At 42.0% G+C, this 17,327-nt stretch overlaps 1 protein-coding gene across 2 annotated transcripts in view; it reads left to right on the top strand.

Annotated features, from left to right (window-relative positions):
* LOC134094193 (ankyrin repeat and SOCS box protein 14) overlaps window positions 1–17,327 on the top strand; it is a 38,472-nt gene that overhangs the window by 12,154 nt on the left and 8,991 nt on the right. For both annotated transcript variants that reach the window (XM_062547623.1, XM_062547622.1), the window contains exons 3-6: window positions 3,561–3,743; window positions 4,516–4,566; window positions 7,699–7,821; window positions 16,029–16,115. In XM_062547623.1, the coding sequence (XP_062403607.1) occupies window positions 3,561–3,743; window positions 4,516–4,566; window positions 7,699–7,821; window positions 16,029–16,115 (444 nt within the window). The remainder of the gene's footprint in view (window positions 1–3,560; window positions 3,744–4,515; window positions 4,567–7,698; window positions 7,822–16,028; window positions 16,116–17,327) is intronic.

Below are 17,327 nucleotides of genomic sequence, written 5' to 3'. Positions count from 1 at the left end.
AATGTTGATTAAAACATTTTATCCCCTGACAAACCAGATATGTCTAAGATTTTAATTAAATAGGCTCTTGAAGTATGCAAGTTCTCATATTCATTTTACTTCTTCGGCTGCTATAAGTTGTTGTCTTCGCTTTGGCAAGATGGATTTGGACAGGTTGTTGACACGTGATGGCGAGGATCACAGTTACAAGTGCAAATGTACTTAATTGTGCTTATTAACAGTCGAAAGGTGCATTTGGTGCATTTATACACAGTGACCCTCAGCAGTGGAAAGAATAGTCAAATAGGGATGTCTGAGGTTGCTAACTAACTAGCACGTACTTTTAAATTGAATTTTGCCACAGCTAAGCTGTGACATTCTCCATTAGCCCCTCCAGTGTGTGTGAGTGTGTGTGCTTACTGAAGTGCACAGTCTGTCAATGCATTCACCAAATTGCCTGTGCGAAGAAAATGTATTTAAAAGAAATTGACTTCAGAGATGAGAGAAATAAATGATACTCATATCATGCGTAAAGATATTCCAAGCATTCAGAGGGACACAAAATAAATGCTTTCCTTTGAGTGGAGATACCAGAGAACTCATATTAATGCAAATAAGATTAGCTGCAGCATTTGTCTCCCATAAACAATTCCCAGCACCTTATTCAGATGGTCTGCACTCCTCTGCCCTCTACTCGCACAGGAAAAAAGGGGGGGAAATTCAACATCTTAAAATAAACTGTATTTTCCTCTGACAGAAATCTAGCACTATGTGCTGTCCTAATATCCTAAACTCTGAACAGCCATATTTCTGCCTTCTCTATGCTTTTAAACACAAGATGAGCTGCACTTGTAAAGCTGGTCTGTGTCCCATGCCATGGCAGCACAATAGAGCTGTATAGACACTGTTTTGTAAAGGCTCATTTACAGCCCAGACAACAACGTCAGTCATCTAAAAATAGCATAAAAGAGACTACATTTGGGTCTGGTATATAATTGGGTTGATATTACCATTAGGTTGGTCAAGATTGTATGTTTATTTTCAGTTATTTGAGCTTAAGTCCAGTTTCTGAGCTGCTAATGTTGTACAGTACATACTGTAGATCAGACATGGAGACATTATGCTGGGGTCCACAGTCAATGTCAGTCAAATGACCCAAAATGCTCTGTATTGAATCTACTGGAGTAAGTACAGTAAGCGCATGTTTGACATAAATGCATCTGTTACACATTAACGACTTGTGGAAGTTGAACGATTATTTTTCTTAATGTGGACTCTCTCTCTCTCTCTGTCTCCCTCTGTTCTTTCTCTGAACCATAGGGAGAATTGCGCCATCTTAGAAGTGAGTTGTGATGGCGGCAGCCTCTCAAAATCTATTTGTAAAGCTAGCCAGGGTACAGTTTGGTTGCAATAACATTCTTAGAAAATGCCATCCAATTCTTCCATTTCTCTTTCAACAGTGTTTGCTTCCCAGTACAATAGTGTTTTCACCCACAGATAAACCAACATGGAATCATCCTGAATGTATATGAGTGTCTGCTCAGATTTGATGCTCTGCTGTAAGAAGTACAGTTCAACAGCTTTAAAGACACCCCCCCGATTCATACCTTGTCATGGTACGCCTTGGCTGTCAGGGTGCTGTGAAATCACAGAGTTGTTTATATCCTTTGATATGTCACAGATATAGAGAGGCACAATGACAAAAGGTGCTCCTGTCTCTTTCTGCACCTTCCCTCCCCCACACTAAGAAGAAAGCGCTCTTTTTCATCAGTAGGAGCACATGCAGTGTTGGTTAATGATGCGGAGAGTTCAGTGCTGCCCAGTGTTTCAGTGGCCATGCTATTTGCGTCTGTTCTCCACAGCAGTCACTGACATACTCTAGAAGATCCAGATCAAACCACTAAAATGGATTCAACTAAGTGTTATTTTCTTGCCTTAAGAACACTTGGAAAGTTCATCAGAGTCATGTGAAATGTCGCCCACTTTCTCAGTTCCTAGTAAAGAGGTTGAAAAGGATGACGATATCTTGCCAGACATGTACATTTTTGTATTTTTAAAATCTTTACAAGGACTAAGCCTTGTTTAATTATGTGTGTGTGTGTGTGTGTGTATTTCGCAAGGTATCATAATCCTAGATTTTGTACACTTTAAAGTACAGTAGCATTGGATTCTGCATAATTGCAAGCTCACTCGTTGAGAAACCAGGCAAGGGGGACTGTTTTAAGTTTTTGTTCTGTTTTGCAAAAATGTCTGATGCCAGTGTAAGGAATATTAGCATTTCTTGTTATTGCTGTCCAGATACAGAGAGCAGGAATCCACCCCCCTACCTTCAATGTGAAGGCAAACTAATCAGCAGTCAGGGAGAGTCATCTTCTCTGAAGTTCCCTAATTGGTCAATACAGCTGAACCACATTGAGAGTTTAGTTGCTGATTGCAATCTGAATATATGCTCATCTTTTGAATATACTGTATTTTCATTTCCATACTATGACTTACTATAGGGGGAATGTGCTGTTAGAGTAATTGGTGGAGATCTGTCTTGTCGTTACTGGTAAGAAATTGACATTATGGATTTTATCATTTGAGATGTGTGATATGAATAAGATAGGCTATGTGTTCTTTAAAGTGTTGACTATGGGACATTCCGTCATCAGCATGCTCCTTTTGTGTCATGATGTATGGTTCAAACTTGTGTGTGCCACTGCCATTTGTTTCACAATAATAGTGTGATGGTTATTCATAATGTTTGGATAGCGCTCCTACTGAATGAGGTCATAATCAGCTAATTCTAGCTGGACTGAAAGTCAAAGTGTAAATTGTAGTTGAGCATTTCTTTAGTTTTTGGCATAGTCACCTACAGCCTGTGTATACTAGCATGTGTAAAAGGAGAACAGTGACTGCTGATCCGTGTGATTTCGTTGTCTGCATGTGATTCCTGGCGCTTTGAGCTTGAAGGTTTATATTCAATTGAATCCCATAGTTTATTGCATAGAGATACAGCCTGGTATCAATTTGCATGATCACTTTCATGATTAGATGCAGAGCCATTGGCTGAGCATGAGTTGGTTCCATAATTATTTCCGGCACCAGTTCTACAGTTTCTTATATGTAATTAACTGAACTGAACTGATTGGTTTGTCTCCAGTGTGTACTTGCTCTCTTTGTGCATGGAAATCTATACTTTGCTTAAAAGAGATGTGTTTGTCCAAGCATTTAATGTCATCAGAGCCCTTCAGTAATGAGTCCCTGAGGAGCTGGGATTCTGGAATGTTTCCTCTATAATTAAAGCCTCAATGGGATGTTTAACTGCTGCTCCCGCGTTTTGTGAAGAATTAATTGCATGCAACAAGTATGGCAGGCTTTTCAAGTATGAATATCAACCTTCAAAATGAGCCGTGAATTGTAAACTTTCTCTTTCATGGAAATCCTACAGGACGTAACATGGATTTGAAAGGCATGGATATTTATTGAAATGGATGGCTTTTCCTAAGGTTGTCTCTGTGCTTTGTTGAGGATATTTAAGGAAAATTAGACCAATGTTTTAAATCATTTGAATACTCCTCTCTCCCGGGTGTGTTTAGACATCAGAGCTGAGCAGAGGCCCTGGGACAGCACAGGACGAGCGAGCAGAGACCGAGTCTCCGTGTGGTCACTCCAGTGTTGACCAGCACTGCAGTGATGCAGCATATCTCAACTGCTCAGACCTCCAGTCCCTGCGCAGCGATACGTTGTCCTTGGCCAGTGAGGCTGCTATCTCAGCAAAGGTGAGCTGCCCTATTACTTAGTGAGGCAGGTATAGTATTTCACACAGACTATGCTTGATACCCGGTATGCCTAAGGCTTGGATGCTGATGCAGGTCTCTCTGACACTACCACGGTCACAGATTCAGGTGCATACTGTACGAGAGAAGCTCAACCCCATGTAGCCTCTTTAATGGACATATGTCCGACACATCAGGTCAGAATCATGAGGATCGTTTGCAAATCCCTGTAAGTCAAGAGATCAAATTTGGCATGTTAGTGAGACGTAAAGCACACACCAGTGATGACAGAACTGTGAGAACATTGCACTCTTCCCAAATAATCTAGTATGGCTGAAGCATCTCCACATAATAGTTACTCAATTTCGATTTTGTCCTGACCTTATAAATCCGTAACATTAATGTCTATTCTGCATTCAAGCCCCCCGAACTCTCTGTAAATGAGACACAAACAAAGTGGCTTGAACCAAGCTATATACCTCCAGCAAATCAGCCTATTACCTCAGAAGCATAGAAGGGAGAATTATTTCATTGGCCATTGGGCTCATATATCAACAAACTTTTGTCAGAATCATGGACTGAGCCATTCATCTGTCAGTATCACTGTACTGTATATGATAACATGCTAATTGTTCCCCACCTCCACCATCATCATTCACTCAGGAATTCATCATTCCTGATGTTTGAACTAAAAAGACCACAGAGCTGATCAATGTTCAAATGCCTGTTTTTTTTAGTTTGTTGTATATCTTATCAATATTGCCATATTTCACAGAGTGATGAACAGGAGGATGATATCCAGAGTGTCACTGCATCTTCCATCACAGTAAGTTGATATTGTGGTGCTCCATACTGCTGTGTAACAAAGATAGTGGATTTACAATGAAGTGTGAATGTCCTCCTTACATGAACAACCATTATTAGGTTGAAAATGCATTTAGAAGTCTGCAATCCAGCACCCTCCACATTTGTTTGCACCCTTGGTAAAGATGAGTAAAAAGTGCAATAGATTTGTCTTTTGGTGAAATAGCTTAATCTCACCGAGAACAATCTAACCTTAAATTAAAGTACATTTATTGTGAGGAAAAAATGCACAATTGGCATCCCTTTGAAATCGCATAAATTAAATATAACTGTATAAGTATTTTTTTTTTTTTTTATGTATATTCAACTTTTAAAAGTTGTGTTCATGAGTTACTAAGCAGTAATGCAGTACTTCAAATGCCCAAGCCATTCTTCATGGCTTTATCAATTACCAATCTCACAAAAGCCCAACACCATTTGGTAAGCACGTTGTATGTTGTCTGTGCATATTTATTTGATTTTCAAATCCCAGTCTGTCCCAAAGTTGAATAAAGGCTCTAAACCAAAATCTTAGACAACTTTTGTCTGGAGAGCTTTGCTTGTACTTGACTATTCAGACAAAACATTATCTCTTAGTATCAGGGATAGTAGGTCAGAACAGGAATTGTGTTTTGAAACCTTGCTCGTCCTTTTTGCACTCAGCATGTTTGTGAAAGATAGCCCCCTTGGTGAATGAACAAGCTTTTTAATTAGCATTGTGGTAACACCTCTCTCCCCAGTTCATCATTCACCTGCACTGTAGACAGGGGTGTGAACTCTGGCGTCATGACGATGACCTAGCATGTCATTGATTAAAGCAGAACCCTGTTAGGAGAAGCCCAGGTGATGCAAATGCTGGCCAGTTTAGTGACATTGTCCGTCTGGGATAATACAAGGACACAGCCCAATATGAGTCACGCTCACTTTGCAGGCTACATTAACCATGAATGTACTAACCATTTCTTACATTTAGCCTCACATGCAGTATTCTCGAGTGATTTCAACAATGTGTTACAGTATGTGCCTCAAAATAGAAATGAAACCAGGAACAGCGGTGAACAGAACAGACAGGTCACACTTCAGTCATTGTAAATCATTATTCCAATCCCAAACAAAACTACATAGTCCAGCCTTGACAGCTAGTGGGAACCATCTGTGTGCGTCTATCTGTCCTTCATGTCACCATATACCAAAATCAATTTCAAGATGATACCAAATGTAGTTGCTCATAAAAAATACTCCCCGAAAAGTCATTGCATTGTGTCGCTTTAAGGTATACTTAAGCAATATGACATGAGTGAGAGTGTGGTTGGTTGGTAAGGATGTACCCACGGCTGCAGTTTGGCCATAGACATGAGGGCCAGCCGCCAGAGGCCATACTCTACTACCAGCTAGTCGAGTTTAAAGACATAAAGCATAAAGCATAAAGATATACTGTGTGTTCTATTGTTTTTTTTTTGCTTATCCTCCAAAAATCCTGGGATATCTTCTTGTCCAATCATAAATTAATACATTGTTTGACAAAATGTTGTGTAAATTACCATGTGCTTGCATTCTTGTCATTATGGCCTGTTTTAAATGACATGCTTACGGTTTGCTCTCTTCTCATGTCAGAGTAAAGCTTTAGTCTCCAGCTCCTGACCTCACACAGACTTGTCCTGTAAGAGTCAAGGTCACCCAGCCTTCCCCTACATCTGCCTTCATTTGGATCTTGTTCATGTTTCCTCCATTCGCCACGGAATGCTTTTAATGTAGAGTCCCAGGTCAGCAGAGGGCAAGGCCACAGGAGCGCCCTGTGCCAGTGCCACTGAGATGTTGCCTCCCCCCTGGAGATGTGCCTAGAGTCTCCCCCTGAGCCATCCTCTCTCTTCTTATTCTGCCCATCCTGCTTAGTGTTCTAACCCCCCCCCCCCCATGCCTAATTATTGTATTGATTTGGTATGCATTCCTCCCATGTTATTAGACACATATGTGCACTGTCATTGGCTCCACAGGGCACAACATACCTCACTCAGCTTATTGATGAAGTGGATATTGTTTTAACAGCAGCAATGACTCAAACTCCCATTGAGGTTAAGGATTTCAGTAGTTTAGGGCACATGTATGGGAATTAGTAATGCTGTGACATGTTTACAGGGTTCAGATGAAATGATCCCAGCATTGTGTCCAATTCTATCAGAGCTAACAACACTTCCACTTTAGGAAGTCCAGGGTCAGAGATCGCCTATCTGTTGTAGCTTAGTTCTTGGGTTGAACCACTGGTGAGGAATGGGTTCAGTCATGACCTAGGGACAAGAGCTACAACTGGTACTGACTATATACAAAAGCTGCAGGAGGCTATGTAATAGTATTGTTTACTCAACCCATGATGCATTATGTCATGGACTATTTAATTGTTTCTTAATCGGTGGGTCAGGACCCAAAAGTGGGTTACTTGTGGTTAAAAAAAGATATCAATCGCCTGTTTAAAAAGCGACTTTATCAGATCAAATATTGTACCTTTATTTTGATAGACTTTATCTGTTTGATCACTTTTATTGTTTTTGTGACTAATGTAATAGACATAATTTTAGCGATAGGCAAAACTCAAGTAGGCTATGACCCTGAATATTTGAAGTAGGATATGGATTCACTTAAGTTGAGACAAAATGGGACAGAAACCCTAGTGTGCGATTTTCATGAGAGAAAGTGCCACTTGGTCAAAGACAAACTGTTTTGTACTTTGAAAGATGACATCAGGAGTTGAAGACTTCACAAATGTAATGGCAAACATCAGCATGCTCCAAACAAGTAGGCCTACAGGCTCTTAGCGTGTCTTAACATGTAGCTCACCGTATCTGCTGACTTGATTGCTAAAAAAAAATGGGGCACGACTTGAATGAACATGGGAAATTGTGAGTCCCAAAGCTAGACCAGTTAAGAACCAGTGCTGGGCTATTTGATCATATTGAATTGGGCAAGGAGCAACATGTAGAGTGATACCTCTAGTGGTTGCCTAGTTACAGTAGTTGGCCTGCATGTTGGCTACAAAGACTGCAAGTGACACATTAATTGTTAGCTATCTGTGAAATATATGTTCCCAGTATCCCATCTGACACTGCTTCTATGTGTGCAGTCTCTGTTCCACCGTCTTCAGATGGATCCTTTGGAGAGGGATTGGCAGCGCTGTGCAGCTCTGGGAAACACTCCTGCCCTCCACCAGCTCCTGGAGCAGGACCCAACGCTGGCCTCTAGAAAGGTGAGTCCTCACAAGCACAGCAATGCCGCTCTTTTGCTGGGAGACTAAGCTGGCGATCAGACAGAGCAGCTCGGATGTTACCAAATGCAAGGTACACCATGTTTTTTACCTCCAGGTAAGCAGAAAATATTTAGATCCTGTGAAAAGTTGTCAAATACTTTGATTGAGTTTGTTAGTGGTGAAAAGAAGCAGTTTTGATGTAGATGCCTGCCCCATAGGATTCCGTTGTGTTGTTGTTTATGCGTTTATAACAATCATTCTTGTTACTGGTACTAGTACTGGATTGACTTTCATGCTGTCTTTGTCTCATAAAATTTGCATCCAAAAAGATCTAAAATAGAGCCTATGTTAAAAATTGGTTATTGAAGAAATTGGTTAAAAGTTGTGTCATGTACAATGCTTTAAAAGACAGGACAAAAAGTGACATAGGAAACCTTATCTGGAAAAATGAATTTACCATAAAAATATGATGTTCAGCTAAGATAAATAAAAAAGGGACATGTCTTTTAAGGTGTACATTTTAGTAACTTCAGATGCACCAGGCTTACACCTCCCCTCTAAGGCTTGCCGACCCAGTAAAGCGTACTTCCCAGAGAAAAAGAGGAAGAAAAAAAAGAGCTCTGGCGTTGGAGCGCTAGTGTGTTAGTAAATATCCCATATGTGCCCAGCAGCGGCAGCAGGCTGTGGCTCTACAGGAGTGAGGCCCAGAGCAGCAGCTCTTATTACATTTCCATGAAGTTTACTGAATTTGCAGGATCAGTGGGGTGAGGTGGACAGGGAGCGGCTGTCACTGCTACTGCCTGGAGCGCCTTTTCCAGCCACTGACAAGCCTCAGCACTGCGGCTGCTGCCATAGCTGTGAATACTAGCAGTGTAGCCCTGCCAGCACTGATTAACCGGCAGGTCCACAATAGCCACTGCGCTCTGCTGGTCCTCCGCAGATTGATCGCTTGTGTTCCTAAATGCTATTAGCTCATCTCTAGTTAGAGAAACAGCAGACACAGTTGAGTTAAGTGCCAAGAGGCTTTGGCTGCATATACTGTACCATTTAAAAGGCACATTTCTAAAGGTTCTGGATGAATGATGAAGGCAGAGCTACAGCACGTGGTGCCACTTCACTGCACAGCAGGGTGCCACGTGGTGCAGCCTGGAGCCTGATAGAGCAGTGGCTCTCTCTTGGAGCCTGATAGAGCAGTGGCTCTCTCTTGGAGCCTGATAGAGCAGTGGCTCTCTCTTGGAGCCTGATAGAGCAGTGGCTCTCTCTTGGAGCCTGATAGAGCAGTGGCTCTCTCTTGGAGCCTGATAGAGCAGTGGCTCTCTCTTGAAGGCTGTAGAGCAGTGGCTCTTGGAGCCTGATAGAGCAGTGGCTCTCGGAGGCCAGGCCTCAGTATGCCATGGAAGTTACTAGTACAGCAGTACACAGTCTTGTCATGCTTTATCTCCTCTCCTCTTTGCCTTCCAATCATCAATAGAATGTAAATATTTATGAAAAGGTCATGGTCTTAGGCACAATGCATTCATGTTTCTCATTATTTAAGGATGTTAGTACACTCTTAAAATGAACGTGTTGGAAACAACACAAACTTCGTTGTCCCTAGACACAGAGATGAGTTAAAAAAAACAGGTTTATTTTCAACACATATTGTGTAACAAATAAGAAAAGCAACGTGTTTGAAGCAACACAAACTGTGTTGTTTTCAACACATTGGTTTTAAGAGTGTACAAATTTGTGTCCCAATGCCAGTATCTGTACCAATCTGATTTCATGCTATGTGAGCCAGGTGCTCCCAGCAAAAGTGATGTTGTGATCTGCACTGGAGAGCTCCTCTTTGAGCCTTCGGGAATATGGCCCTTCACAGGAAGGACTGAATATCATATTCTACTGTGCTTATACACACTGCCACGCATTCATAGATGCATCCGTACATGTTTATCTTTCAATCAAAAAATGATTTAACATTTATGTTTTTGCAAGGTTGTATTTCATTTTTTGTCTTTATCACATGACCAAAACGTATTTTCCTTTTGTCAATGCCCTCAGGATTTTGTAACTGTAAGTAAAAGTCAGTCAGTAGATCTTTTTCTAAAGTTGAGATTTTGCTCGTCCTCAGTGCTGAGACTTCCCCTCTCATCCCCTGTGATGTTGATGTTCTCAGTTTCCCTTCCCTTTGATGTGGAGCTTAAGCAGTTCTACAAACAGAAACAAAGAGCAGCTAAACTCCTAGATGTCATAGGTTGGGAAGATCTGTCCCCACAAACATGCCTTCAGCAGTCCAATGATGTTTGGAATTCTCCTGCATTCTCACCTTCCCTTGTTTTGTTAGTGTGTTGCTGGCTGCTCAGGTCAGGGCAGTCCAGTCCAGTCCGTCACACGGGGTTACGTGCAGCGCAGCTGGGCAGGACAATGAGCTAAGGGAACTCAGATGTGTAAACAATAACAAACAGGAGCTGTGTAATCTGCTTAGAGCCAGTAATGAGAGGGGAAGCCCCCGGGCGCTGCAGGACACTGATCCGCCTCTGATTGGATAACAGGCCACTGTGGATCAAACAGAGAGGTGACAGAGGAGGAAAGGGATTACGGAGGGGGGTTCCCCCGCACACTAGAGCCCAGATCAAAAGCCAAGCTCTCATCCAAAAGTCCACACAACTTCAAACAGGGCCATTTTTTGGTCAGCACGCATCATTTCTCTCATGTAAATCCTGAACTAAGTCTGGGCTTTGTCCTGCTATTCTCGAGTGGTCAGCAGTAGGCCAAAGTGCTTAATGATCTGAGTACTATTAGTCGTAGAATATGTGTACTATACATCCTAACTCAGATAGAGAAAAAAGTTTCCAATATCCCTGTTGATGTTCTTGTGAAGTTTGTGTATATAGAATTGTTAATCGTAGCCTTTAACATACTGTAACTGAAACATGCTAATTCCATTCCTTTGTTTTATCTTATGCTTTCTTCATGTGAAATGTCAAATTCTTTGGAAAATTGAGGGGGTAAGTATTTTATATTTTATTTGCTTTGTTGATATGCTTTACAAAAAATACCAGCAACATTATTGTGTGGCAATAAAGTATGTGTCTGTCTTTACTGACAGCAGAAAAAGGAAATGGTGAAGTTGCTTGCATTAGGTAGGAATAGTACCTTTAGATAAACTCTCCATCATATGCCCTACTCCTTTCAATCAAAGTTTGCTGGGGTTTTTATTATTATTATTATTATTTATTTATTTTTGAATATTTTTTTTTTGGCAAACCATAAAAATTCCATCCGACTTCCTTTGCTTGAACTTGTAAGACATTGTTAATTGCCATGATAGCGGTATTTATGCGTGTTAATGTCTGTGTCCAGTGAGCCCATTCTCAGTGTGTGGAGGAGTTGAAGTGATCCTTGTGTATAATTACAGTGTAATTACACGGCAGTTATTAACAGAAGAAACCCTCCAGATCCTCACTCCCCAAAGGCAGACATACACCTTCTCACACTGCTCGCCTGATCCCTCTGATTAGTATTCCGAGTGGAATAACGGGATTACATTTCATCTGGAGTCCTAGGAAATCCCTTCTGTCAGAGCCTCTCGTATGGGTCCACTGAGAACACTAGTGTTTGTGGCAAAACATGGACATTCCTTTATGGAAATCGGAGTGGTCATTGAGCTGTTGTCTAATTGCTTCTATTATTAAGCAGCCTTTAAACCTTTGTTGCAAGGTGTTGAGTTAAGCAAGAACCCAGATAAGAGCCCTTTTTCAGTATGCATTTCAAATATGATATTGCTAGCCCCCGAGGATAATATGGTTATAATAAGAACCCTTTGATATCTGGCAGATAAACATTTTTGCCCCTTGTTTCTTTTTCATTGATAATGCTACAAAACTGGAATGACAAGGCAAATTCTTAAATGTTTTAGGGGTTATTTTGTGTTAAGGCCAATATTGAAAGCAAAAGTACAACTTCACAAAGTCACAATCAATTTTAAAACATGTCGTGAAACGGTTATTTGAGAAGCTGTTATAGAAATGTTTAAGTCTTTTCCTGGGGTGCTAAGCAGGCCCATATGGTGCCAGTTAGTGAGGTTTGGAAAAGACAGGCTTCACCCCGGCCCCACATCGACACCATTGACTCGGCCCACAGAGACACAAGCTAAGCTGCCTTTTCAGATGGGGCTGAAAGAGGGCCCTCCATCTGGTATGCTCCCCAGGCCGGCCTCCGCCTCTTCGGGCCCTGCCACCAACACACAGGGCTCCCCAGGCAGTGCCCACATCAAGGCTGTAAACCAGCCCACTCCAGAGACCTGCGCTCCTTTTCATGCTCAGCTCCATCAACATGGCAGATTTGAAATTCACACCTTTTCTGATGTGCGCTCGCTCCTGCTGGTTTCACAGGGCCGCCTGACACTCTTTTTCATCTTCAGAAGTCCCCTTTGCCTTCTCAGTGAACAGTGAAGTGAGCAGCTCCTTTTCAATTCCTGGCCCCTTTTTTTTGCAGTAAACATTTGCATTAGTTTGGAGCTGAGAGATATCAGGTTCAGGTGTGCAGTAGACCATGTACTGAAAGATGCAAGGATGTCCACAATCATCTAGAAAGAAAGATTTATTCCCGTAAATCATTTGCAATTGTCAACCCAAATATTATAGAATATTATGCATATAGCATATTAAATAGCTTTGCTTTTTGCACACATTCATGATGGCATTTGTGGGCAATGCTAAATCGGTTGGAGCTTAATATTCTAGGCCACAGTGAAGCAGGGACAGAGGCAGTCAAAGGACGGGGCGTTCAGTCGGCCATGTCAAAGACACAAAACAACAGGGCTGTCAAGACAACCAAGCCCCTGTGAAGGCCAACTTGTTTGGACTGGAGATGTCCTGACAGGTCTTGTGTGACCAGATACATAGTTTCCATTCATCTGTGTGCAGATTATGGGTTACTATAGTTTCCCTAATGCTCAGAGAAGGTCTTGTGGATTATCTGTGGGAAATGGGTTTAAAGGTGCTCCTGATCTGGTCTCGCCAGCAGCACATGTTGAGAAAGTTAAAGAAGGGTGGAACAAAAGCCCTGCTCTTCCTGCTTTGATATGTGCTATCTTCTGCTGTAATGTAGTTGAAGAAGCCAAAGTTACCATGAGCCCTTGTACAAACAGACTTGTGGCAACAGTCTGCCACGTTGAAAGGGGGAGATGGATTACACCACAGAGTTTTGAGAATGTTGTTGGATTGAGATGAGATAATATTAATTAAAAATGTCTATTATTATTATTATTATTATTATTATTATTATTATTATTTGTATTTCTTTTTGATAACCGTTCTCTGACATTGGAATTCAAGTTTGTAAGTATTTGCTCCTGTATTCCAACATTATAGTGATTAGTTGGCGTGAGCGCAGTTTACTAGATGTGAGCAGTCTTTATTAGGATAGTATGGGTCATTCATAGTCCACAATGATTCAGTGAATCAAGATAATGATCCAATGAATCATTGTAAGTAAGTGTGTGTGTGTGTGTGTGTGTGTGTGTGTGAGAGAGAGAGAGAGAGAGAGAGAGAGAGACTTTATTTGATGTGGTGTAGACCAAAACCAGTCAGTTGATGACTATGCTGAAAGTTGACACTTTCACATCAGTGGGCTTCCATTATTGCAAATGAGCTGGCATGGTAATGATTAGTAGCAATGCTCATCTGTTCTCTCACTGTTAAATCTACTTATGCAAATGGACCGTGAAGGTTTAGATGGAATTAGCCTTTTACAGACTATCCTGTATCCCTCTCCTTCAACAGCAGTTATGTGTGGTGAAAGACAACCTTTAGGGTGTTTCTCAGAGAAGGCTGTTATTATCACTTAATTTCATTTCACGCAGCCTATTTTCAAGGTTAGTTAGAGTTTGAGTGGATGTAAGATGTAAGCAATTCATCCTGAAGACTATTTAATAATGATTCTCAATCTGATGCATTTTATCTTGTTTGATTGTGGTTATAGTCTAGAAGCCCTATTTGTAAGATGAATCACTCAACCACTCTGAAGGTGAAGGGTGGACCAAGCTGTGACCAGTGGAGGTGGCTAATTGTGGTGACTTTGAAGTGAAGCATTACTTAGTCATTTTCTAACAATAGTTATTGTGCCTTAACTAGATGGAGCCACAAACGGAGCACAGAAAGCACTCCCTGTTTGGAACTTTAGCAAAAGAAACAATACTGAGCCACTAGGCCTACAGGGAAGTAGGGACCTGTCACCTGCTGTGTGTGTGTGTGTGTATGTGTCGGGTAGGCAGGAGCTTCAAAGAGTGGTCGCATATCAGGCGTCTTGCTGTATACGCTCCTCTACTAATCAGCCTACCCAAGCACTGGTTCAGTGCATTCGAGTTTGGTTGGTGGTGGTGCTCCTGAGAAAAGGCTACACTCCACTAAATGCCACTAGTGGAATGACTTGACTCCTCTCACAGTCATCAAGATAAAACAAAGTGAGGGAGATCATCATCGACCTCGACAGCCACAGAGGGTCTGCTGCAACTGGGAGCTTTCATTCCACAGCTGGTGTGCTGCACCACCATAGGAAGTGACATCATCTAGTTGACCTTACCTTTTCTATCAGATGAGGTAGCAGTAGCAAACATTGAACATTGAAGCAGGTGCAAGAAAAACCTGTAATTATATCAATGGCAAAGACATTCACAGGGTTTGGGAAGAGGCTAATATGTGATAACCTGACTTTCGCCAGATCCTGTAGTTCGCTGTCTGCTTCACACAAGGATCTGGGACTTCTCGATAGGAGATGTATTTATGAAGGCGGGTCCTTGTAAAACATCCTCGCATGTGATTTGATAAACCACTTGCCTGTTATCTTGAATGTCGTGCTAGGCTTCTTCAAGCTCTTGCCAAACCCGGTCGGAAGAAGAGTAAAAACATCCTTGCCACCAATAAATGTCTTCAAAACTATTCTCTGTTAATCTTTTAAAGAATGAATACTCGATAGATTCGACAAAACGGTTGAAATAGCAGAATCAATGTCAGCACAAGACTCCTCGCTGGGTGCCGCCATTGTTGTTTGAATCAAACACTCGCTTCGGCGCTCCTGATTGGTTGATCATTTTTTTATCACTGGAACGAGTTTGGATTGCCCTCGAGTCCAGACCCTTGTGTGGAGCTCAGCGAAACGCCTCTGGTGGAGCATAGCGGAACTATAAGGGTCTGGCGAGAGTCAGGCTAAATATGTGACCCTGCAAGGCAAAAACAGGCGCTTTGCGCTCGATGATATTGAGAAAATCCATGATAAACAAACGTTTGGGCTAAAATGTTGAATTTCATGTTTTCGCTTAATTTGACCGTATACACAGTCTACACTTTCAAATCTTGAACACATTTCACAGAAAAACATCCGTTAAACCCGGTGAAGATTCAACACATTGACATTGGCATGTCGTGACGGGAGAACCATGCCAACTTTGAATGCGTTTATCTTAGTGATAGCTTGTCCAATACCCTCGATATACATATAGTTGGAAAGCTTAGTTTACGGCCATTCAAACTTCATAACTTGATTTTATAGATTTTAGCAAAGCGACTGGTTTCACCTCGCTGGGTCAGTCTTTCTAAAATTAATCTGAAGTCTACGCCAATTAAATTGCACAATTGGAAGCAATCCCCAATGGAGGGTGGCCACTGGCCAAACCCCTATGTTCCAGGCTAAGTTTCTTCATCCAATGTCTGAAAAAAGACTTGAAGCTTTCCACTAAAAGTGAAGCGTATTCATCCTGAATCGGAACAGTTAGTATGATAGTGTATCTCCCCCTCTCTCGCTTTCTGTGTGTGTCTGTGTGTGTGTGTGTGTGTGTGTGTGTGTGTGTGTATTAATCAGTAATACACAATCCTCAACTTTTGATTTCCATTACAATTTGCAGTCATTTTGTGCTCAAATAGTTGAATATCAAATGGATGTATATTTTGGTATATCTGTAGGGACACATGTACAATTGATGTTTGTGTTTGTTAAATGATTTAATAATACATTTAGTCTTATCAGGTGAGAAGCCCTCATTTGCCCAGCAGTATGCTAATGGCGTGGTGGTGCGTGTGTGCGTGTGTGCGTGCGCTGCTGTGTGAAGTGGTGTGTAGTGGGCCGAGACGGCGTGGCGCGGGCCTGCTGATCAGCACGCTGGCAGGCCCGCTTGATTGACAGGCAAGACGGGGCAGTGAGTGATGTCTGCTCTGTCTCTCCCCGCCCAGACAGCGCTCCACTGGGCAGCCAAGCAGGGCCGTCTGGAGACAGTGGACATGATGGCCAGGGCCGGCGCGGACGTCAACCTGAGATCGGTGAGAGAGCTGACAGCGGCTGGAGCCCTGCCCAGAGCAGTACACCTCGACAGGCCCTCAACACACGCACACACACACACACACACACACACACACACACGACAGGCCCCCCAGCACATGTGCACATGACAGGCCCTCAGCACACATACACATACTGTAGGCGTCTATATGGACATACATGCACTGGTCCCTCTCCAATGAGGATATCATGAAAGCTCTCTTACAATACAAATGCAAATCCAACAATTACAGCCAGGACATGAAAAATGAGAACAACTAGACAATATTGTGACAATGACAGTATGTGTGCGTACATCTACATGTTGGCTGTCAGAGGAATGTTGCTTTTTATTTCCAAACTCAAGCTGCTTTTAAATGAATGCTATCAGGTATTTAATTCCTTTAGCCTATTCTGTTTCGCTCAAATATCCAATTGAAGCCATTAGTCTTTTAATTAAATGATTGTCGTAAAATCTATTGAAAAAATACGCTCATTATGACTAATCCTCATTGTACATCTAATTCATGTACAAGTTAGAATATCATTTGTCTTTAAGTCATGGCACTGACAAAAGACATACTGCATCAGCCTGTAGTTTATACAGTTTGTTATTAAGAAGCTAGTCTACTAATGATGTGAAACAGAGTTTTTAATTGGATACAGATAGAGGCATCTCATTCAAATCTCTTTCGTAGCATTTGGTTTGGCTCCAGAATCAATATGAAAAATCCCTTTGTGTGTGTGTGTGTGTGTGTGTGTGTGTGTGTGTGTGTGTGTGTGTGTGTGTGTGTGTGTGTGTGTGTGTGTAAGAGAGAGAGAGAGTGTGCGTGCGTGAGTGTGTGCTTGGGTTTACAAAAAAAATGGTGCAGTAAATTTAATAGAGGGAGAATGTTGTGGTTACTTAATGGCTTCCCGGAGCGTGAGCGGCAGCCTGAAGAATGAAAGCCTGTGTGTGTGTGTGTGTGTGTGTGTGTGTGTGTGTGTGTTCTCCTCGGCCGCACTAATCTCCTCCTCTCACCCTCTCTGCTCTGTGAGGTGCGCGCCACAGATAGTGCTTAAGCGCAGCAGCAGCGGCGGCCAGCAGACATGGCTGCCAGTGGCTTCATAATTACATAATTAACTCTTTGTCTCTAATCGTTATGGAGGTAATGGTGCCATTAAAATGGGGCCGCTGCTGAATGAAACGTGAATGAAAAATCAATAATCCATAC

This window comes from Sardina pilchardus, chromosome 10 (genome assembly GCF_963854185.1).
Source record: "Sardina pilchardus chromosome 10, fSarPil1.1, whole genome shotgun sequence".
NCBI classification, from domain to species: domain Eukaryota; kingdom Metazoa; phylum Chordata; class Actinopteri; order Clupeiformes; family Clupeidae; genus Sardina; species Sardina pilchardus.
The sequence above is the reverse complement of the archived record's forward strand: the minus strand, read 5'-3'. Positions and strand labels throughout refer to the sequence as shown.